Raw genomic sequence first — 23,534 nt, 5'->3', positions numbered from 1 at the left:
CTATGCCCATATGGTCATGTGGGTCTCCCAATCCTAATCAGAGACCCATAAGGCCATGCATCCCTCTGAACTAAACAAACATAATTAATAACATACTAATGAAATCTTTAAAAAATTTACTAAACATTACTAAACCTAAAATTACTAAAACAAAATACTAAAAACTTACTCTTTGTTCTTTATCTCCTATCAAACAAACAGACCTAAGCGTTGGTACCCATCTCTTGAATTCACTCATCCAGTTGTGCAATGTAGACTTCGGTACCAAAACCATATGAGGACCAGGAATATTTCTATAGTGTTTCATGTACCCAAGGAGAGAAATTGTTTGAAGAGTCTTTCCCAGACCCTGAAAGATTTCAAAATAATCACCAATGAAAAACAAACAAATTACTGTTTTCATACTTATAGCTCCCAATAATATATATAAGGGTAGTTCAGAGTTTGTAAGAAATAGAATTTTAAAGTACATTCTGGTGCCAAAAATTTCAAAATCCATTCACAATTTTTTTCCTAATACACATTCTACACAAGTTTATTACAGCACTTTCACATAGGAACATTTTAAAGGAAACACAACAATATCTAAGGCTAACATACAGCAAGAATATAGTATGTTTTGAAGCCCAATGGTATTGTGTCATATATCATTTGTAAGTCTATTAAAGAAGCTCTGCTTGCACTCCCACAAGCCCAAAAAATTTAAGTGATTTTACCCGAGGTCAACAGCAACAACAAAACTGAAATACATTTCTTGTGACTCCAAACTTTCTGCAAGGAACTGCCTTAGCACTAAAGTAATGAGAAAACTTAAAATCTTCATCGTAAGTAGTAAAGAAGAAATAATACATAATACATTTCATGAAAGAACTTTAAAAGCTAACAACCTGGGAAAAATTAGGGCTTACTAATGAAAAACATTTCATGGCCTAATTTTTTAAAATAGAACTGCAAGGATATTTAGACTATCTATATTATGAGAACCAAACAAATACAAACAACACTAGTTCAACATGCAAAAAAGAGAACTGCAAAAAAAATGGTCAAATCACTGTGTTACAAAAGCCAAATGAAAACAAGTTTCTTGAGACCAGTGATCTTGTACGATAGGTTATTAAATGGACACCTGTGACACTGACATCCCATGTCAGAGGCCAGCTGAAGTTCTGGCTGCTCTGTTTCCCATCCAACTTCTTGCTAATGCATGGGGGGGGGGGGGGGGGGCAATGACCAGCAGTCCAAGCACTCAGCCTCTGCCGCCCTCATGAACCAGGATGGCATTTCTGACTCATGAATGGAATCTCTTTTTCTCTCTGCCTTTCAGATATATAAGCTTAAAAGATAATTCACAATAGAAAAGACTCCACTTACATAATAAAGCAAGTTCATTTTATCAGTTCACAGTAATCTGATTAACTGTTTCAGATTAAAATAAAAATAGAAGACATTATCTGACTTTTGTAATCTATAAAATATCGAAGTTTCGAGATGAGATCGGGCACGTTCAGGATGGTATGGCCGTAGACAATATCGAAGTTTCAAAACAGTTTTAAAAAACCTGTGAAGGACTTACCATCTCATCTGCCAGGATACCATTGATGCCATTCTCATACAAAGAAATGAGCCAATTTAATCCTCGGACTTGATAATCTCTCAGTTTACCCCACTTTACATCTAAGGATGAAAAAAAAAAAAAAAAGGAGGGGGCATTTTAAAGACAAGAAGTAACAAGGCATCACTTTAAAAAAATTTTTTTTTTAATTTTTATTAGAAAGTCAGATATACAAAGAGGAGGAGAGACAGAGAGGAGGATATTCTATCCATTGATTCACTCTCCAAGTGACCACAATGGCCAGAGCTAAGCCAATCCACTTTCCTTCCAGTTCCCTGCTTGTGGTCTGGGAAAGCACCTGAGCAAGTGACACAGAAGAAGCTCCTGGCTTCAGATCAGTTCTGTTTCAGCCATTGTGGCCACTTGGAGAATGAACCAGGATTGACAGATCTGCTTATCCAATATATATATTAAAAAAAAAAACCCTAGGCACACTGTAGCTACTCCTTCTTTCTCCCTCACATACCCAAAATGTAATGTTATACACATTTAAAGGAACTGTCAAGTTTCTAATGAGCCATCTGTCCAGCTGAAGTTCAAATTCACTGGTACTTCAAAGTTACAATTAATTCAGTCACAAATCCAAATAGCATGACTTCTACTGAACTTTATACATTTGTTTTTTAATGCAACTACCAGGAGTACACAAAGCAATTAAAGTGACCAGAGGAGGAGATAACACAAAACAAATAAAACAAAACAAGCTAAATTCAGTTAGAGCAGAGGAAAATCTGTGATTCCTCCAAATAAAGATAATTTAAAAGCAAAACTCAAACCTTGTTAAATACGCTTTCTTAAACCAGTGACAACAACTATTATTTCATTAAAAAACCAAAGCATTAATACAAAACACCAGGAAATAACTCAGCAAAAGTCACGACTTTTTTTTTAATTAGTTTCTTATCCTGAAACAAATGCAAGCTACAAAATTATGGCTTTGCATATACCTTACAGCACTGACAGAATATTCTATATATTTTTGAAACAATTATGTAACACTCTGTCATCTACATCAAAAGAAATTATAACTTATTTCACAAGCAATTAAAAACAAACTTTAAAAATTACAAACAAGACAATTCTCTAACATAAAGGAAGTCTTATCTCACATTTTTTTTAACTAAGTAATTAAATATCTTTAACATACATGATGGAGAGTCTTCAAATCGAGTGCAAACATTGGTGGCTTTGGAGCTTTCTGTTAACAGTTCTTCATCTTCCTCTTGCTCTGTTCTACGATGTCGGTAGCTGTGAAGTTAAAAATAAAAATCAACTGTGTTTTCACTTTAATCTTAACAACTATTTCTTCATACTTCAAAGGCTGACCAAGGCCGTACAATAATTTTTACACAGCTATCTAAAACCAAGACAAAGACAGTAATTTAAAACTCAAATGTTCCACATGGTTCCCTAAGTTGCACATAAAATTGGTGTTAAAATATGCTAATATCATGTACTGGCCAGTATCTGATAAGCTCAAACATGAGAGTCCAATTTCAAGGCAACATTCCACCATAAAAATTCCATGTCAGTCACTTGAACTATGGATACGCAACAAGCTGGAGGAATCCCATGGGGGGAGGATTGGGGAGGAGAAGGGGGAATTCCAGTACCTAAAAAGCGTATCACATAATGCAACATAATAAATTGGAAAAAAAAAAAAAAGAGAGAGATAATTAGCTTTTACAAATCCATTGTTTACCCACATGGCCAAAACTGCTTCTCTGTTTTTATTCTGTAATTTAGAATAACTGAACAATTAGGCTTCCATTTTAGAGGTAATGCATATTATGTAAATGCTGCTTGGAATGTCTCTGCCAATCTTAACAGATATGCAGTTAATGTGCACTTTCATAAAGGCTTTGACAATTTCCTGTCCTCCACAGATACCATAAAACTTAGATTATTTTCCATAATTGCACATACTCTACTTTGGTGCAGTAATGCTTTTGATTTTCTACTGTTATTGGCAATTGGTGTTTATAAATAATCCAATGATTTTTTTTAATAATTTTTCTTTACAATGGTACAACAAATTGAATGGCATTGGTTGGTGCGTTTTTCTCCCCTACCCCTTCTTTTGTAAAAGTTAAGTAATGAGCAACAGCTAACACTAGTCAATCACATGCTACTAGCCAAGCTTTGCTTATTGTTTATTGTTGCATACACTGTTTATTAAAAACCAATGAAAGTACCTTTATGACAAACTTGAATTTGCTTTCATATGACTGTATAAGTTTAGCCTACAGTGAAGCCAGTCCCCATTTCTCCTTAATGAAGCTTATATTTTTAACTAGTAAAAAATAAATAAATAAATAAATAAATAAATTCCATGTCACTCAAATTACCTTCTTGCCAAAATTCTAAACTACATTTTTAAAATTACAACTCTGACCAAATATTGTAGAACAAATATTTAGTTGTTTAAGCAATGATTCCACCTTAGGATTTATCAGAATTATTTAAAAAATTAAAGTTTCCATGGCCAGATTTTAATATTCCTAGAGTGTGCCTATGGAAAACATTTTCTGAAATTGTAATACTGCCCTATTTCCTGCTCCCTAAACAGTTCAGATCAGTACGACTCATTCCCCAATGCTGAAGCTTGCAACTTTACACCTTAATCTTCCAACAAATGTTTCTGTGACCTATGTCTGGATCAAGATCTCTACTCGGGCCCGGCGGTGTGGCCTAGCAGCTGAAGTCCTCTCCCTGAACGCACCGGGATCTGATATGGGTGCTAGTTCTAATCCCGGCAGCTCCACTTCCCATCCAGCTCCCTGCTTGTGGCCTGAGAAAGTAGTCAAGGACAGCCCAAAGCCTTGGGACCCTACACCCGCGTGGGAGACCCAGAAGAAGTTCCTGGCTCCTGGCTCCTGGCTTTAGATCGGCACAGCACTGGCCATTGCGCTCACTGTGAATCATTGGACGGACGATCTCCTCTATCTCTCCTCCTCACTGTATATCTGACTTTGTAATAAAAATAAACAAATCTTAAAAAAAAAAAAAAGATTTCTAGTCATAGTTTAACTTCTATCAAAAGTCAACACATGGAGCCACCACTGTGCATGTGGGTGAAGTTACAGCCTGGGACATGCACATGGCTACTGGCACAGAGTCCCAGCTACTCTATCTACTTCCCATTCAGCATCCTGCTAATGAACCTGAAAACGCAGTGGAAGACAGCAAAAGTTCTAGAGCCCCAGTACCACAAGGGAGACCTAGACGAAGCTCCTAGCTCCTGTCTTGGCTTGGCCCAATCTGGTCCTTATGGCCTCTCCCTTCTAAATAAACAGATCTTTAAAAACAAAGGTAAGCCTGATGGAAAGTAAACTGTCTTGGCCCTGCTCAGTGGCTAAACTATTGCCTTGTAGGCAAGTGGGATCCCAATATGGGCGCTGACTCATGTTCTGGCTATTCCACTTCCCTTCCAGCTCCCTGCCTGTGGCCTGGGAAAGCAGTCGAGGACGGCCCAAGGCTTTGGGACCCTGCACCCGCGTGGGAGACCCGGAAGAGGCTCCTGGCTTTGGATCGGCATAGTATCGGCCCGTTGCGCTCACTTGGGGAGTGAATCATCGGACAGAAGATCTTCCTGTCTCTCCTCTCTCTGTATATCCGCCTTTCCAATAAAAACATAATAATAATAAATCTTTAAAAAAAAAGAGCATTCCTTAAAAAGTAACACCAAGGGCATTCTTGCTTGTTACACGAGGGGTCTTACATTTATCCCCTCTGCCAATTTATTATTTCCACAAACTACAGGAGAAATTTAATGTTATTCTTGTAAATCTCCTTCACAGTATAAGACAGCTTGAAGAGTAAGGAAATCTATTAACCAAGACGTCTTTCCTCTCATTAACACTATTTAATAAGTAACTTAAGCTGAATAGCATTATGTAATTATGTATTCCATGCATTATGTATGCCTAATAAAATGAAGTTTTTAATACCATACTATTTTCAAAATTCTGCATTATACTTCCCTTCCCTAGTGCATGACACTGACTATGCTTAAACAGCTGCAAACATATCAAAGCTAAAACAACTTAAATATATGTAATGTGAAAAACCGTCTTTATAATTAATGAGAATGGATGCAGGGGCCAGTCAGTGCAATGGCTCAACTGACTAATCCTCCACCTGTAAGTGCCAGGATCCCATACAGACACTGCTCTATGTCCAGGCAGCTCCACTTCCCATCCAGCTCCCTGCCTGTGGCCTTGGAAAGCAGTTGAGGACGGCCCAAAGACTTGGGACCCCGCACCCCCAGGGAAGACCCAGAAGCTCCTGGCTCCTGGCTTTAGACCAACAGAGCTCTGACCATTGCAGCCACTTGTGGAGTGACCAGCAGATAGATCTTTCTCACTTTGTCTCTCCTTCTCTCTGTAAATCTGTCTTTGCAATAAAAATAAATAAATAACCCTTACGGGGAAGAAAAGATGGATGTAATGCTCTAGTTACACACAATGGTCAAAATATGCCACCCTGGAAGAGTGCAATACTCCAGATAAAGTTCAGGTACTCTGTCTCTGATGACACACATTCTATACTTTGGGAGCTAGAAGCGAGGCAAATAATAATGCTACCAGGTAAAAATTATACTAAACTTATAAATTCAACACATACAAGTTATTTCCAATAACCACCCATAGATAGCATAAAACTAAACTTTCAATTCATATAAAGATAATTAAGCACTAACAAAAATATCAAACTGCTATGATTTAGGACATCATAAGACACAAATAATCAGACTTTTAATAAAAACCCTAATACATGTATGTAGTTTGGGAGACTATACCATACTCAAGACAGATCCAATTTGAGTCTAGAGTACCACTTCAGTATGATTAAACAGGAAACTTAAGTTCTAATATATTTTTCTAGAAAATGGTGTAACCTCTGAATTCTGAATGTAATACGGTTTTCACAACTCAAACTATAATGCAGCTTTTATAAATATTAGGCATATTTTTAGGGTCCGGCACGAAAGCAAAGTGGTTAAAGTCCTCGTGTTGAATGCTCCAGGATCCGATATGGTCTCCGGTTCTAATCCAGGCAGCCCCGCTTCCCATCCAGCTCCCTGCCTGTGGCCTGGGAAAGCAGTCAAGAAAACAGCCCAAAGCCTTGGGACCGTGCACCGTGTGGGAGACCCAGAAGAAGCTCCTGATCAGCTCGGCTATGGCCATTGGGGTAACTTGGACAGTGTACCAGTGAAGGGAAGATCTTTCTCTTGATTACTCCTTCTTTCTGAAAATCTGACTTTCCAATAAGATTTATTTATTTTTATTGGAAAGTCAGATATACAGAGAGGAGAGACAGAGAGGAAGATCTCCCGTCCGTTAATTCACTCCCCAACTGACCGCAACAGCCGATGCTATGCTGATCCGAAGCCAGGATCCAGGAACTTCTTCCGGGTCTCCCAAAGGCTTTGAGCCATCCTCGACTACTTTCCCAGGCCACAAGCAGGGAGCTGGATGGGAAGCTGGGCCGCCGGGATTAGAACCGGCGCCAATATGGGATCCCGGAGCGTTCAAGGCGAGGACGTTAGCTGCTAGGCCATGCCACCGGGCCCAAAATAAATAAATCTTTAAAAAATATTAAGAAGTTGGAACCAGCAATGTGTCAGGGCAAGTAAATTTGCAATTGTGATAGTGTCACTCCGTGACTGCTGGTTCAAATCCCAGTTGCTCCACTTCTGATCCGGTTCCCTACCAACAGCCTGGAAATAAGCAGCAGAAAACAGCCCAAGTGCTTAGGCCTCCACACCTACATGAGACCTAAAGTAAAAAAGTTCTTGGCTCCTGGGTTAAGCATAGCGCAGCTCTAGCCACTGAGGCCACCTGGGGAGTAAACCAGCAGATGGAAGATTTGTCTTTCTCCCTCTACCCCTCCATAGTTCTTTCAAATAAACAAATCAGAAAAACAGAAGTTTGGATCAACTACAAAGCACAGAAAACTGTACTCACTCGCCAACTGACAGTAAGTTCTGTTTCTCATCTTTTTTTATTCTTGGACGTCCTGGTTTCATTTTCAGAGGTGAGGTTGGAGTCTTCTGAGCAGCAGGCTGAATGAAGTGCGCAAACAGCTCTGTCTGCTTTAACAAATACTCAAATCTATTTGCTCTGTCAGTTTGCTGTAAAAATTTAAGCACACATTTTAGCACAATCTAAGGAAGCAAAGTTTCAACATGTGCCCACACAACAAACCCAACAATAAAACAAACCAATTTATTGAAACATGCAGCAAGGATGAGTCTCTATACCAAATAACTTATACCAAACACAAGAATACATCCTTTAAGAGTCCTTCTATTTAAAGGATATGACATGTTAACTAGTTATGCAAGTGACAAGGGCAAGGGGGCAAGAACCGACTACAGACAGGATGTAGCAAAGTTTTTTAGCAGGATGGCATCTGAGGCACTGTGCATTTTTGCAAAAATTAATCGCAAACATATTTTAGGCAAATTACATTTTAATACAGCTGCAAATGAAATTAAACATGAAGACCTTGTGAAGTACAGGTTAATTTATTCAGAAGTGTGGAGAAACACACTAGTTATTCATCTTGTAGGTTGTGCCAAATTTTTATTGGGCTTGAAGAGATTACATGCTTTCCACAGTAATGTCTGTAAATGACCAGCCTCAGTCGCTTTATACTTATCAACATTTTAAGCTGTTTTTATTAAAGTACTGAACCAAGAAATCTGTGTGAGGATGTCCATAAACATTTGCAGTTATATTTCTTATAATATTATATTATAATATAATATTTCTTATATTTCTTATCATATAACAAAAAGAAAAGCCAAGAACATGCTGCTAGAACATATTAGGAGGAAAAAAAAACAGCTATTTGAATTATTTTTGAGATCTGCATAAATAAGCTCTGAAAATAGGTAAAACTGCAGACATTCATGGAAAATGCCATTATACAGCATCCAAAAATATCCAAATATTCAAAAATATGGGGTGTTTTTGCTATTTGTGTCAATGGGGAAAACAGGCAAACATCTTGCTGCTTTTGAGAATAAAAAGTTTACAATTAAAAGAACGAGATCTTCAAACACTAAGGAAGTGCTGAAAGGACAAAAACCAACATCTTAAAAAAGTAAACAATTCTTACTACAGCACCAACAAGGACATGAAAGAAACCAAATAATCAGAGATTTAAAATGAGTAACAATGAACTCTTTGAGACAGGAGAAAATGAATTTAACAAAAAAAGAACAAGATATTTATATACCTAGAAATAGAGAGGAACTAAAAACTAAAAACAAAAAGTGTGGCGAAAGCGCAGAAGTTCGATCAGAGTAGTGAGATTTTAAACTAGCTAAATGAAGACGCTAAGCAGGGTACACTGAAATTCCAAGAGAACAAAAGCCACACATTCTGTCATCAACCAGCACTACTATTTCGTTTCTGAAGTAGTGATCATTAACATCCTGTATTCAAGATTCACGAGATAGACTTATGATTATGAACTAGCAGATTAAAGTAAGCTTAGTTCAAAGAAAGCTCTACAAATGAAACGTAAAAAGCATATCAAAAAACAAAGTGAAGCTGAGAAACAGAAACTTGGGACAAATAGAGTTCCAGTAAAAGTTCTCTGTGAAGATGAAAACCATTAAAGAACCACTAAAAATTTCCATAATGAACTGAGATTTGTGTCATAAACACTCCTCTGTAAAAATATGAAGAAATCTGAAAGAAAGGAGACAAATAACAGTGCTGAAATTGTTGAGTACCGAATTAGGGACACAGGGAAACGGTAAGATATATATTTACAAAACTCAATTTGCAAAACCATTAAACATAGGAGATCCTAGGCCTGGTGCCATGGCTTAGGGAAGAAGACCTCTATCTGTAGCAACAGCATCCCATATGGGTACCAGTTCCTGTTCCAGCTGCTCCATTTCCAATCCAGCTCCCTGCTTATGGCATGGTATAACAGAAGAGGATGGCCTAAGCCCTGGGGCCCCTGCACCCACTGGAGACCTGGAGTGTGAGCATGAAGCTCCTGGCTTCAAACTGGCTCAACTCCGGCTGTTGCATCCATTTGGGGGGTGAGCCAGTGGATCACTTTCTGTTTCTCCTCTCTATATAACGCTGCATTTCACACAAAAATAAAGCTTAATATGAAAAACGGGAGGGGGGGGTGGAGGATCCTGTCATAGGAATATTGGATATATTTTCTTCTTTTCTTTTTTTATTGGAAAGCCAAGAAGCAGACAGAAAGCAGACAGGCCCCAAGTGGCCTGGCAATGGCCTGAGCTGGGCTGATTGGAAGCCAGAAGTCAGGAGCTTCTTTCAGGTCTCCCAAACTGGTGCAGGGTTCCAAGGCCTTGGCCACCCTCCACTACTTTCCCAAGCCATAAGCAGGGAGCTGGATGGGAAGAGGAACAGCCAGTACACGAACCGTGCCCACGTGGGATGCTGGTGCGTGAGAGACAAGGACTTTAGCCACCAGGCTACCACGCCAGGCCCAGGATAACAGCAGATATTTGAAGTAAATACGACCAATGAATTCAGCTTGATATTCTGAATGGGAATTAAAAACAAAAATACTGATCTCCAGCTCAGATAAAGATTTACAAATATCTGGTTTAAAGATTTTAGATGAAAACCAATGATAGGACTCCAATTATCAAATTTTAACCTAGAAAGACAAACAAATAATCACCTAAATGGAATATAAGAAAACAAAAGTCTCCCAAGGCAAGCAAAGATTTCTCAGAGGCGTTCAACCTTAAGAAGAGCAAGATAAAGTAGTAAGGAAACTAAAACTAAGCCACAATATTGGCAGTTAAATAGCGCTGATATGACTTAAAGCAGACTGTTTTGGGTTTAAACAGCAGGTACTCCTGAGCTGAGTGTTAAGACATCACCTGGGAGACCCACCTCGTGTATGCACACATAGGAACAGTGACAGTTTAAGGAGCTGGGTACCTGCCCATGCATGTGGGAGACCAGGGTTGAGCTCAGGCCTCCTGGTTTTGACCTGGTCTAGCCTTAGCCGTGGCAGTCATTTAGGGAATTAACCACTGTATAGAAAGCAACCTGTCCCCTCTACAGCTCAAACAAAATTTTAAAAATTAAAAAGAATTTTAATTCATATGACTTCAAAGATAAAGAAAAAACTTAAAGTACATATCAACATTATGTTTTTGGTTGGGTGACACGCATAGATTCAGGACTTCCATATCTTGGAATGCATGTTCCCAAGTCCTTGCTCCAGCTCCTGCTACCAGCTGCAGCTCCTGCTAATGTAGTCCCCAGGAGGCAGCAGTGATGGCTCAAGTGGTTGGTTCTTGTCAGTCAGGTGGGAGATCCAGTCTGAGGGTCTGGCCCAGCCAGCTCAGGCTGCTGTATTCAGAGTGAATGATAAGCACAAGTAAAACATGTTTTTTAAAAAAAAGAATGCTGTGAGCTAGACAGAATAAACACAATTCAATAATGACTTGTCCTCTCAGTAAAATTCTTAAAGGTATATTAAGGCAGCCCATTTGTATCCCATGAGCTCACAAAAACACTTATATTTGACTTACACAGGCAAGTACAACACACAAGTTACTGTATACCACAATCCACATAATTCCATGTTTGTGCAGTAACTATAACAAGTAAACATAAGGGCTGGTCCCTCTGACAGCGTCATTCCATACTGGGACCCACTCACATATTGGCTGTTCTGACAGCATTCCAGCTCCCCACTGTGTCTAAGCAAGCAATGGAAGATGGCCCAAATGCTTGGGCCCCTGCCACTCACACTGGAAATCTGGATGGAGTTCTTGGCTCCTAGCACTGGTCTAGCCCAATCCAGGGCCACTGTGGCCATTTCAGGAGTAAACAGCAGTTAGAAGATCTTTCTGTCTGTCTCTTTCTCCCTGTTACTCAGTCTTTCAAGTTAATACTAAATAAAAGTACACAAGGATTCACCTAATGAGAAGTTTCCTTATTAAACACTCTATGAATGTACCAGAACATACCATTTTCTCTTCATAGGTAGGATCTGGTTCTTGGGTTTCTTTTTGCTTTCCAGGTGATGCCTCATCAAATACTTCCTGGCAGGAAGGAAAAATCATGGAATTGTTCCTCAAAAACAGACAACACAACATCATAGAGAATTTCTCCCACAACACACTCTAAATAAAATACTCCCGCTCCATACTGCCCCTCAACTTTCTAGATACTCAAGACCACTGTTTAACCTGAAAGGAAACCGGATGAAACAAAACTAAACACTACAAGGATAATAACCATTTAACCCAATGAAGGTAAGTTGTACACAGACACCACCAAGAATAAAGCAAAATATTATCTATATCATCCTAAAATAAAACTGTTTCCAACAGTTTTGCCCAACTGTTTCTGGACAAATCTGCTTCTCTTTCCAAATAAAAGCTATGAAGTCAGATTAAATAGTACATATGAAATAAATTCCCTTGTCATCATGAAACTGTATTATAGTGCTACTGCACAAACACACAGGTAAGACAGTATTATCCACTCGGGTTACTATCTTGCAGAGTAATACAAAATGCTTAACACACAATCTAACCTTAATACTCTACAGCATTCTCTACACTGTTAATGCCCTACAGTAATCTTCAAATTGGTAATAAATATGCTATTTTGGCAAATTTATGCACAAATCTAGCTTGACAATACATACAAAAAGCTATTTGCGACTACTTAAAAAGGTGCAGTCTAGTATGGTACTAAGTGGAGCCAAACGCCCTCAGCTTAAAATCAGCTTCATTGCTGAGCTCCTTAGGCACTTCCTTAAACACATCACAAACCTGATGACAAAGCCACTGAGTTTTCCAGCTTACAAAATTCTGCCTAACTATCAAGAATAATCAGCCTACAAAAATAAAATGAACTTTCCAATAGGTCATCATATCTTTCAATCTTAAAAACAAACAAACAAAAAACCTCTGGATCCAGGCTTGTGAAGTCCTACAGTTGTTGATACACAGTGTATCTAGCTATCCAGTCTAGTCAATGGCTAACGCCTCTACATGCAAACACCAGATCCAATATGGCCACCAGTTCTTGTCATGAGTGCTCCACTTCCCATCCAGCTCCCTGACTGTGGCCTGGGAAAGCAGTCAAGGACAAGCCAAAGCCATGGGATCGACCCTGCAGCACCGTGGGAAACCTGGAAAGCTCCTGGCTCCTGGCTTTGGACTGGTTCAGCTCTGGCCACTGCAGCCACTTGGATAGTGAACCTGTGGATGGAGGATCTTTCTGTCACTTCTCTCTGTAAATCTGACTTTACAATGTAAAGAAAAAAAAATCTTAAAAAAAAAAAAAAGGTAGCAAGAAACAATGAACAAAAATACCATACTGTCCATAATACAGTAATAACTAAAACAAGAACGTGTTCCCTTAGCCCAACAGCACCAAGAAAAAAGGAAAAACTTAATATGAAAAGCTGGATACTGCTTTTTGAGAAACCAGCTGTTAGGGGGAAAAAAAAAACCCTGCATTTGTTTTTTTATTTTGGAAAAATCTGCCATAAATTCTACATTCAAAAAAGAAGGCCATCTTTATTCCAACTCTGAGACATTAATGTTGTCAGATTCATATGTGCTCAAACAAGATTTCTAGCAGTGAATCCCAGTAATTCTAAATCAAGTAAAAACAGAAAACAAAATCAAAACAAATTCATGGCAAAATGGGACAAAAATTAAATTACTGATGTTAAGAAGTTAAATCATTCTTCCATAAATAAAAATGGAAAGCATCTTTTGTTTTTCCACAGAGCACAGAGAAAAATGTGTGGGAAAGGTTCACTTTGGGGGGCTGGTCAGAGTTCTAACGTGAGTATTACTTAAAGACTCAACCTCCTCACTGGGGCAAATTGAAATAACACTAATTTCATATGGTAGCTGTTGTCACATTCATAGTTTCTCTAAGTTTAATTCAATCTTAATTTAAAACCCAATTTAGTTCAGCCATTACATTTACCCTCCTTTCTGATATGTAAACACCTCTAATAAAGCTTTTGTTATGCCAAAATGTGGAATGGCAGATTCTTTTGAAAAGCTAAGGCAAACACTTCTGCAGAGAATCCAGACTTACACACCATTCATCCCTGTGCCATAGGCTCCCACCTTAAGACAGGAGCCAAGAATCCAAGTGAAGCAGCCCTGATACACTTAGAACCTCAAGGGGGGAAAGGCAACACGGAATATTCTAGTTTGAGACAAACTTCCATCACTGAAAAGCACAGAATCCCAGAATTCCAACTCCATTAATGCCTGAAGTTCCTTTGTGAAGTAGTGAGGTAGTTCACTCTAGCTACCCAAATGAAATTACTGTGTAGGATGGGCACCTGGCAAGTAAACTGAGCTACCAAGTCCTTATTGGTGTTAATTCCCCTTCAACGGTGTTACAACAGTGCTGTTACTTCCAATCTACGTAAAGAAGTGGGTGGGGGACTTCAGGGGGAAAAAGACACCAGAGAAATTTTCGGCCTGTGACTATAAAACATTTTTCAAAACAGGTCCAAGACCAAAAATAAAAACTGGAAGGAGCATTCACTTTGACCCCAGGGACAGACCCAACAGACTGAGCTGGCAGCGACCCCATCTTGTCACCCCCACAGCAATGTCACCATCCCTGGGGCCAACCCCGGCCCAGAGGTAAACCCCAGACCAACGAGAAGTACCAACTTTTTTGTTGTTTTGCTTCTGCAGACAGACCTGAAAAGGGGAAATGCACTAGATGCCGAACCACCCCGGCACCCAGGACTCTCCCGCCGCCCCCCCAACCCCATGGGAGAGCAGGCTTGCACGCAGCTGCCCTCCCGCCGGCCCTCTCGCAGCAGCAGCAGCAGCAGCTGCGCCCCGCACCCGGCCATCCTGTTCTCGCCATTGTCTGGGCCCAGGACAGAGACCGCCCCCACAAGGCCCCAATCCTCGGAGGCGCCGCTTTGCAACGACCCCCGCCCACCCACACACCTCGCCCTCTCCCAAAGTTTGATGGAAGCCGCCACCCACATGTCTAGGTAGGAGAGGGCATGACGGGAACCTCCGGGGAGGGTCGGAAACAGAGAAACTCCCCCGTGGCCACGGCAAACATCAACAAGCTCCGTTCCGTGTGCCAAACGAGACGCGACCGCGTCCACGTGAAGTGACAGAGGCGCGGCCCGGTGCGCGGCGGGGTCAGGTGCACCTCCCGCGCCCTCCCCGCACCCCCGACCGTCCTCACCTCCATCTCGGCGTCCGCGGAGCCCGCGCTGGCTGCAGGAGCGGCCGCCGGCGCCGCGCCGCCCTCGGGGCCGCCTTTGTTGCAGCCGCCGCCGATGCTGCCGCCGCTCCCGCCGCCGGCGCCCGAGGCTGCGGGCTTGGAAGGCGCGCTCTCGGGAGGCGGGGGTGGCGGAGGCTCGGCCGCGGACATGATGTTCCCGTCTGCGTCAGAGAGCCGGACGAGGCCGAGGCCTGCGGCGGGCTGCCGGCGCCAACACAGCCGACGGAGGAGCGAGAGGCCCAGCCGAGTGCTCGCCCGCGCCGCGCGGCTCCGCCACCGGCCTCCGCCGGGCCCAGCTGCCGCCGCCGCCGCCGCCGCCGCCGCTCTGCCGCGGGACTCCGGGTTCGACCGGCGCTTACCTCACGGCGGGAATCACGTCGGCAGCGGTGGGCGGGGCCGGCCGGGTCACGGAGGTCAGGGAAGGCGGGCTCCCGTGAGGGCAAGGGCACGGTGAAGCGAAGGAGCGGCGGAAGCGGGGAGGCGGCTCCGCGTCCCGAGGCCCCGGCTGTGGCAGACAGCCTCTACCGCGCCAGCATCCGAGGCTACGGCCTACGCCGCCGACTTGGAAAGCTCGCGAGACTGCTAGGGGGCTGGCGGGCTGGGCCCGCAAGGCGCATGCGCGTTCTCCTCCCGTCGCCCTCGGCTCCGCCTCTTTGGGACGCCTAGCGGGCTCCGGGGCGGAGGGAGGGCGGGGTCTCGTGGGTGACGTCGCGGTGTGCGTCGGCTCTTGGAATTGACGCAATTGATGTCTTCTTAACGGCTATGTGTCTAGGGCCGTGCTGTGTTCTAGGCATGGTGCCGGCGCCCTCCGGGGCGATGGGAAGGATACGGGCGTCCTTCGGGGCTATGGCGAGGGTGCAGGCGACCCCCGGGTCCAAGACGAGGGTGCAAGCGTCCCCTGTTGCTATGGCGAAGGTGCAGGCGACTCCCGGGCCAAGATGAGGATGCGGACACCCACCGGGGCTATGGGGAGGATGCGGGCGTCCCTCGGGGCTATGGCGAGGGTGCCGGGGCCCACAGGAGTGTAGGCGACCCCCGAACCCTGGGCGAAGGTGCGGGTGCCCCTTGAGGCTATGGCGAGGGTGCAGGCGCCACCACCCTCCGGCCGGTCCACGGTGAGGTTATTCTGTGTTTACCGATACCTGGAGGTCTGTGCTGTCCTTCACACGTGTGCAAATGTGCTGCCGCGAGTGAGAGCTGTGACACCTCAGTCTTGGCGAAGTTTTGGTATGCCAGAGTGATGTATGTGGCTTAAGAAAAAACGATCTCTGTTGCTGCAATTTTGTTTTGCTTCTCTTGTTTCTAAATATCCTCTGCTTCCCTGAGAGTTCATGACATTCCTTCTGAATTTGCCTGCTGTTAAGCAGTTAACGCGAACACTACTGTATGAGTGAGAAAAATGAATCACTAGATGAACAGAAGATGGGTTATCTTCCTCCAAAAGAAATAAGTGCACTTTTTTTGGAAAAGGTGAAAAAAATTAACATGGTTTAGTGTACTGCCTTTGTAATCGAATCATCAATAGACTGAATGGAGAAACATTGAAAGTTTAAGTTTAGGGCCCAGCACAGTAGTCTGGCTTCTAAAGTCTTTGCCTTGAACATGCCAGGATCCCATATGGCACTGGTTCTAATCCCAGCATCCCTGCTTCCCACCTAGCTGCCTGCTTGTGGCCTGGGAAAGCAATCCAGGACTGCCCAAAGTTTTGGGACCCTGCACCCATGAGGAAGACCTGGAAGAGTTCTTGCCGTTTTGGCCACTTGGGGAGTGAACCATCAGACGAAGATCTTTCTCTCTCCTCTGCCTCCTCTCTGTATATCTGCCTTTCCAATAAAAATTTTAAACAATAAATTTTTTAAAGTATGATTTTTTTTAATCTTTTTTACTTATCAGTTCCATGGGCTCCTGGGATTGATATAGTTACATAGGCTCCTGGGATTTCCCTTATGCTCACCCTAAATCCCACCCCCCCACCAAGTTCCCATATATCGTTACTCAAGTATAGTTCTTCATACACGATCATATGTCCAACATTGTGGGCATGGACAATGGCAGAGAGTCCAGCATCCTGTTAAGATAATGACAATTGTAAGTCCATCTTTGTCTGGAAGTGGAGATGCATACTACATAGTATCCTCACATCTGGATATGTTAGTCTCCACAGTTACTGTACATCCCCTTAAATGAAAAGTCACAATACAAAATCAACAATAGGAAGAAAAAAGAAATTAACAACACCATGAAGTAACATGCTACTCAATGACTAATGTGTCACTGAAGAAATGAAAAAGTCAAGAACCTTCTTGAAGAAAATGATGCTACTGTATGATCTATGAGTCATTGAATAATCAGAAGAAACTTTTGAAGAGATGAAACTAACACAAAAAAATAAAAGTCCATGAGATACAGTTTTTGCTGGTCTTTGTTGGTGAAATGTGTCTCCTGTGGGCAATAAATAGATAGGTTTTGTTTTTTAATCCAGTCTACTAATCCATGACATTTGAGCTTAAGCCATTTACATTCAGGGTTAATATGTATGGTGGTACTTTGGTCTTGTCATTTTAGGAATGGATTGTTCATTGATTTAGTCTTCTGTTGTTATTTTACTGTGATGTTCTTCCCATTTGCTTTTGGTTTTGGTGGGTGCTATTCCTCTTTATCAAGAGAACATCTTGCAGTATTCTTTGTAGGGCAGGTTTGGAAGAGGCAAATTCTTTTAACTTTTCTTTACTATGGAAGAATTTTATTTCATTTTCAAAGACGAAATAATTGGAAAATGTTTCCTGTCAGCATGGAGAAGCAAACAAAAAGCTGGAAGCAGAGCTGGATCAGGCCAAAAAAAGTATTCAAGAATTGAAAGACACTATTAAGATGCCTTACATAAGAGTTATGGGAGTCCCAGAAGGTGCAGAAAGTGAAGCTGGATTTACAGATATATTCAATGAAATAATAAGGTAAAATTTCCCTAATATAGAGAAAGAATTGGAAAACAAGATCCAGGAGGGGCTCAGAACTCCCAACAGGCTTGATCAAAAGTGATCTTCACCACTACACATGATCATCAAGCTCTCTTCAATTGAACATAAGGAAAAGATCCTTAAATGTGCACATGAAAAAAATCAATTGACGTATGAAGGGATACCAATTAAACTCACAGGAGACTTCTCACAGGAAACTACAGGCCAAAAGAGAATGGAGTGACATATTCCAGATTCTAAAAGCAAAAAATTGTCGTCCCATGATAACACATCAAGAAAGTATGATTTTAAAGTTAGCACACCCACAGAACTATTGATCCTTTAACAACAATGCAGAAAAACAGCAGTTTTGAAGTTGTACCTGGAAAACATTTTAATATTTCATTTATTTGCAAGGCAGAGAGTCCAGGACAGAGTTTTTTTTCTCTCTCTCTCTATTTTGTTGATAATCTTTACATAGTTGATTAAAGCACAAAGAGTCAAGGGCTAGAGAAAAGTGGGTAAGACCATTGTTACCACATTCATTTTTTTCCTTCTTGTATCTGGAGGAAGAGAGATAAGGGAAAAGCCACATCCACCCTACCACGCATTCCAGGGTCCCTGATATAGGGCATGCTCCAATGGATCCACTCAAGCGGTTTTGGTAATTCAACAGTTCTGAATTACTACTGATCTCGCCACTCCAAGCACAATGAAATCTCTCTAGAATATACTGGCTGACATAGTCCACCTTAGAGTCTCCATTTGCCTAGATTTTCACTGCCAACCCTTGGCTGGGGTAGTTGATCGATTTGTTCTGTCCTCTATCCTCTGTTGTGGTACCAAGTGTTCTCTGCAGGCTCCAATGTACTGCCATATCCTTCATGTGCATCTGGATATGCTGTCCACTGCTCTAAGTCACTGAGGAGGCCCAGCTCTGACATAGGCATTCGATGGTTACACCATGAACCCTGCAGTTTTCTCCTAGTCCAGTGGTTAAGCTTGGGGAATCCCCAAAGAAATCTCATGTGAGATGATCTTGTGTGTGTGCTTGCCAGTTCAAGGACCGGTGTTGTCTATCTCCCAAATCAGCTTACATATACACTGGTGATTGCGATTGCTGGGTCAATTCTGTCTCCAGCCCTGTCCTCTAACAAACTAATGGGTGTTATAGTCCAGCCCTGTCCTACCCACCTCACACTTGGCCACATAAACCAATGGGAGCTACAGCTTAGTTGGGGTGACTCCCAATAAGCCCCAACAGGCCCGCCCCTGCCTTGGTTCCCATGCTGGGCAATATGTACAACAGACTCTTCTGTCCCACATCCCATTCAGTTCTCATACATGTTAATGGGCATTGAAGCTTAGTTCATCCCAACAAGCCTCACTATCCAGCCCACACACCTGCCAGTAGGTGCCACTTTCTATCTAGCTATGTCTGCCCCAGTCCTGATTCTCATGCTCTCCAGTGGGAGTGGTAACCCAAGAGGGAGGTACCACTATTTCCCTACTAGGCCCAATCCACCCCTGGATTTTGCACCCTCCAGGTGATTCTGCAGTTTAACTTCACAGAATTTGCCCCTCTCCCTGTGTCAGCTAATGCTGCAGCATAGCCCAACCAATCCACAGCCATTCTGACTTGTGCATGCACCAGTAGGAACAGTCAACCCAGTCTGGCTTTCCCCTGATCCAGCCCACATGAGGCCAATAGGTGTTGTAGTCCTGCCTGATCTGGTCTGCCCATCCCAGCTCACAGTCAACTAGTGGGGGTAGTGGTCCAACAGGAGAGCACCATGCAGCCCCCCTAAATATGTTTGTTCGCTAACCACCAGTCTCACTTGTGGTGGTTGGGCACTGCAGTCCAGTCTGGAATGGCCTGCCTCAACTCAGCATTTGCCAAGGGGTGCTATAGCCTGACCATACCAGGCACCGCCCCCAATTCCAGTTCACACTGGTGGGGGATACAGCCTAGCCCAGACTAGCCCAGGAAGCTCTCAATATTGGCCTTAATGTAAGCTAACTGGTATGGTGGCCCAACCAGTCTGACCCACACACCATTCTGGTTCTCGGATTTGCCAGTGGGTGATATGAACTGGCCTAGCAGGGCTTGCCCCAGATCTGAGCTAAGTATGCTGGTGGGTTCCAAAACCTGGCCTGATCTGTGCTGCTTCTTGTCTTGGTTCTTGCACTCACCCTAGGGACTGTGCCTCAGTGGAGGAGTTTCCCAAACTCCTCCATCAGAACCTCTCCCAGTGCCAGATCTCACACATGCCAGTAGGTCCATGGGCCAGCCCTACTTATTACATCTTCCATCCTAGCAGAAATGGTGACCTTTCCTGATTGGTCCTTACCCTTTCCAGTTTTAACTATTAGGTTCTACAGCCTAGCCAAGCCTGGTCCACACCCAGACACAGCTCCCACACGGCTCAGTAATGACAAAGACCTAGTCCGGCCCATCCTACATTCATCCTGATTCTCACAAGCTCCATTGGGTGCTGGGGTCCAGCCCAGATGGGCACAACCCAGAGCCAGTCCACACCCATGCCAAGGGAGACTGCAGACATGTCCAGTCCAGTCCACAGCTCCCACTCAAGGACAGAGATTTTAAGCTTGCTGGTTCACTCCTCAGTTTCCTCCAATAGGTACAATGGGCCAGCCCAAAGCCAGGAAACAAAAGCTCAAATCAGGTCTTCTACATGGGTGACACTGACCCAAGGACTCAGCCATCATCTGCTGCCTCTCAGAGTGTTGGAATAGGGAATGGTACCTGAACTGGAACTAAGCATAGAAAGAATAAGTGTTATCACTGCTGGGCCAAACAGCCATCCCGGGAAAATGTTTTAATAGTTCATGAGTATAAAAGCATATTCATGAAAGACTTAAAAGTGCTTGTTGCTGATATTTCCTAATTATTTTTAATGGCTATGTTTTTAATTTTTCTAAATTTATATATTATTGTTTTGAGAAAACTAAAAAAATTTTCTGGACCCAGCATGGTAGCCTCCTAGCAGCTAAAGACCTCCCCTTGCACCCACCAGGGTCCCTTATGGATGCTGCTTTGGCTGCCCCACTTCCCATCCAGCTCCCTGCTTGTAGCCTGGGACAGTGGTCAAGAATGGCCCAGAACCTTGGGACTCTGCACTCCATGGGAGACCTGGAAGAGCTCCTGGCTCCTGGCTTCGAATTGGCTCAACTCTGGCCTTTGCAGCCACTTCAGGAATGAATCAGCAGAAAGATCTGACTCTCCCCCTTTCTGTATATCTGACTTTCAGATATATAAAACTAAATAAATCTTTTTTTTTAAATTTCCAACTTCTTAAATGTTTATATAAAAAATTACCTATTAAGAGAGAGATCTGGGCCCAATGCAGTGGCCTAGTTGTTAAAGTTCTCACCTTGAACAAGCCAGGATCCCATATGGGTGCTATCTAATCCCTGTGGCCCCAGTTCCCATCCAGTTCCCTGCTTGTGGCCTGGAAAAGCAGCAGAGGATGGCCCAGTTCCTTGGGACCCTGCATCCACGTGAGAGACCTGGAAGAGCTCCTGGCTCCTGGCTTCGGATCAACGCAACAGTGGCTGTTGTGGTCACTTTGGCGGTGAATCATCAGACAGAAGATCTTACTCTCTGTCTCTCCTCTTCTCTGTATATCTGACTTTATAATTAAAATAAAATAAATATTTTAAAAAGAGAGAGAGAGATCTTCCATCAGATGGCTCACTTGCCAAATGTCTGCTTATCCAGGCCAAAGCCAGGAGCTTCATTCATCCCAGTCTCTTATGTGGGAAAAACGGGGCGAGTACTTGAGCCATCTTTCAGTACTTTCCCAGGCAGATCAGCAAGGAGCTAGACAGAAAGCGGAGCAACCCGACTCAACTTGGTGTCCATAAGGGATACTGGTGTGAAGGCACAGCCTGTCACGCTGTGCCACAACATGGCCCCCTCCAGCTTTCTTAAAGTTATAAACTAACTGACCATAGAAGGCACCAGCATTGTGGCATTTGAAACACTGGCATTCCTTGTGGATGCCCATTGGATTTTTTTTTTTTCCTTCAGAAGCCAAACTAACAGCTAAGCACGTTATAGAACTACTGTAGTAGTAAGAGACGAGGCTGAGGAATCAAGACAGCCAAGATTCCAGGGCGGCTCAAAAATCGGGAGCTGTGTGAATGCAGTCATCTAGTCTTTCTAAAATCAGTTTTTTCATTGTTATTTTGGCTTTATAATGAGGCAATATTCTTATCGTGGTGTCATGAGAATTAAGAGAGCTAATCCATGTAGAGGCTTGATACAGTGCAGGACATATAATGAGTGAGTGCAAATATTCATATCTGAAGCTCCGAAGTGCCAGGGACTAATTATGAGAAAGGAAACCTAATGATTTTTCTTTAGGACAGAAGACGGTGGCAAGAAAGCTCAAGGACAAATTAGTGCTTTAATCATGTTCCCAGAAGAGAAAAATTGCTACAATGTAAAACTATGATGTCAGTGTTCTGTCTCAAATATTAAATGTCCATTGTTTACACCTCAGATTCCTTTGGTTAGTTTTTGTGGCTAGAATCTTATGTGCTCTACTGAAATGCAGCAGACCAAAGAAATGTCGCCAGAGCATAAAAAGGTCAGAGCAGGGAATCACTTAGCACTGTGACCTTGAATGGTAACTGAAAGGAGTCAGTCCAACTTTTATCAAGAATCAAGTAGGAACCACAGTAGGAAGGCTATATAGGTCTCTCCCACGCATGCTCATCTTCTGTTGTAGAATCCTGAGAAAGTCTGGTCACTAGGACATAAAAGAGTATAATGTTTGTAAATATGCAGGGATGGGATTTCCCACACCAGATACCAGTGATCGTAACTTCTTTTCAGAATGCTCCAACACTGCTCACTTGTGAATGGTGCAGATTCCAATTAAACAGAAACACTAGAGGCTTTCATACATAAGGCTTGAACACATTCTTCCCGTTTTCACACATCAGAGAGTGACTGCACCTGTTAAATGTACTTACATGTATTTACCTACTCAATTCAAATTGGTCAAGTTCCCGATATTTTTTTTTCCTGTATGTGAAGAATTGTTTCTCTAGTGGATTGAACCTAGGTTAAAAATATTCCTAGGAACTAAATATTAATGAAATTTAAGTAAGTGAGAAGATAGGAAAATATAGGCCACACAAATTAATCAAAGGAAATGGAAGTGAACATATTCTTATCAAGTGATCTTCAAGAACCAAGAAAATTACAAAAGACAATGGTGAACATGTCAGTCTGCCAGAAAGACAGCAATTTAAAATGTTTATGTACCAAAAAGTAGAATTGTCAGCTAGAATGATAAATGACAAATGAACAATTATCTGGAGACTACAGCATGTCTCAATTGATTACTAGAACAAATAGGAAAAAAACCAACAATGATACAGAAGAAATCCACAACTTATAGAGTATCATTGAATTCATAGAACTCTGTACATAACAATATAAAGATTCTCAAAAATCCACATAAAAGTAGCAAGATAGGCCATAAATAAATCTTGACAGGTCTAATGGAGTTGAAATCTTGAATGTGCTCTCCAGCCACAATGAAATCATATAAACCTGTGGGGCGATAGAGTACCTGAGCCCAGCATGGCCTGCACTCCATCCTGGCTGCTCCACAGGTCAGTGTGCTAAGGTTTGTCCTGGGCCTGCCTAGTCTATCCCCTTACCAA

The 23,534-nt window shown here is 42.6% G+C and overlaps 1 protein-coding gene across 2 annotated transcripts in view; it reads right to left on the bottom strand.

Annotated features, from left to right (window-relative positions):
* SMARCA5 (SWI/SNF related, matrix associated, actin dependent regulator of chromatin, subfamily a, member 5) overlaps window positions 1-15,120 on the bottom strand; it is a 38,748-nt gene extending 23,628 nt beyond the window's left edge. Inside the window, exons 1-6 of one of the 2 annotated variants that reach the window (XM_040967505.1) lie at window positions 14,836-15,120; window positions 11,604-11,678; window positions 7,582-7,748; window positions 2,760-2,860; window positions 1,574-1,674; window positions 170-349 (exon numbers count right to left, since the gene is read on the bottom strand). In XM_040967505.1, coding sequence (XP_040823439.1) covers window positions 170-349; window positions 1,574-1,674; window positions 2,760-2,860; window positions 7,582-7,748; window positions 11,604-11,678; window positions 14,836-15,024 — 813 coding nt within the window. In that variant the 5' untranslated portion in view covers window positions 15,025-15,120. The remainder of the gene's footprint in view (window positions 1-169; window positions 350-1,573; window positions 1,675-2,759; window positions 2,861-7,581; window positions 7,749-11,603; window positions 11,679-14,835) is intronic. The other variant, XM_040967506.1, reaches the window with a different exon arrangement.
* Between the last annotated feature and the right edge of the window lie 8,414 nt (window positions 15,121-23,534).

The sequence above is a fragment of the Ochotona curzoniae genome, unplaced genomic scaffold, assembly GCF_017591425.1.
Source record: "Ochotona curzoniae isolate NIBS_2020 unplaced genomic scaffold, NIBS_Ocur_1.0 scaffold_4506, whole genome shotgun sequence".
NCBI classification, from domain to species: Eukaryota; Metazoa; Chordata; class Mammalia; order Lagomorpha; family Ochotonidae; genus Ochotona; species Ochotona curzoniae.
This window is presented reverse-complemented; position numbering and strand designations above follow the sequence as displayed.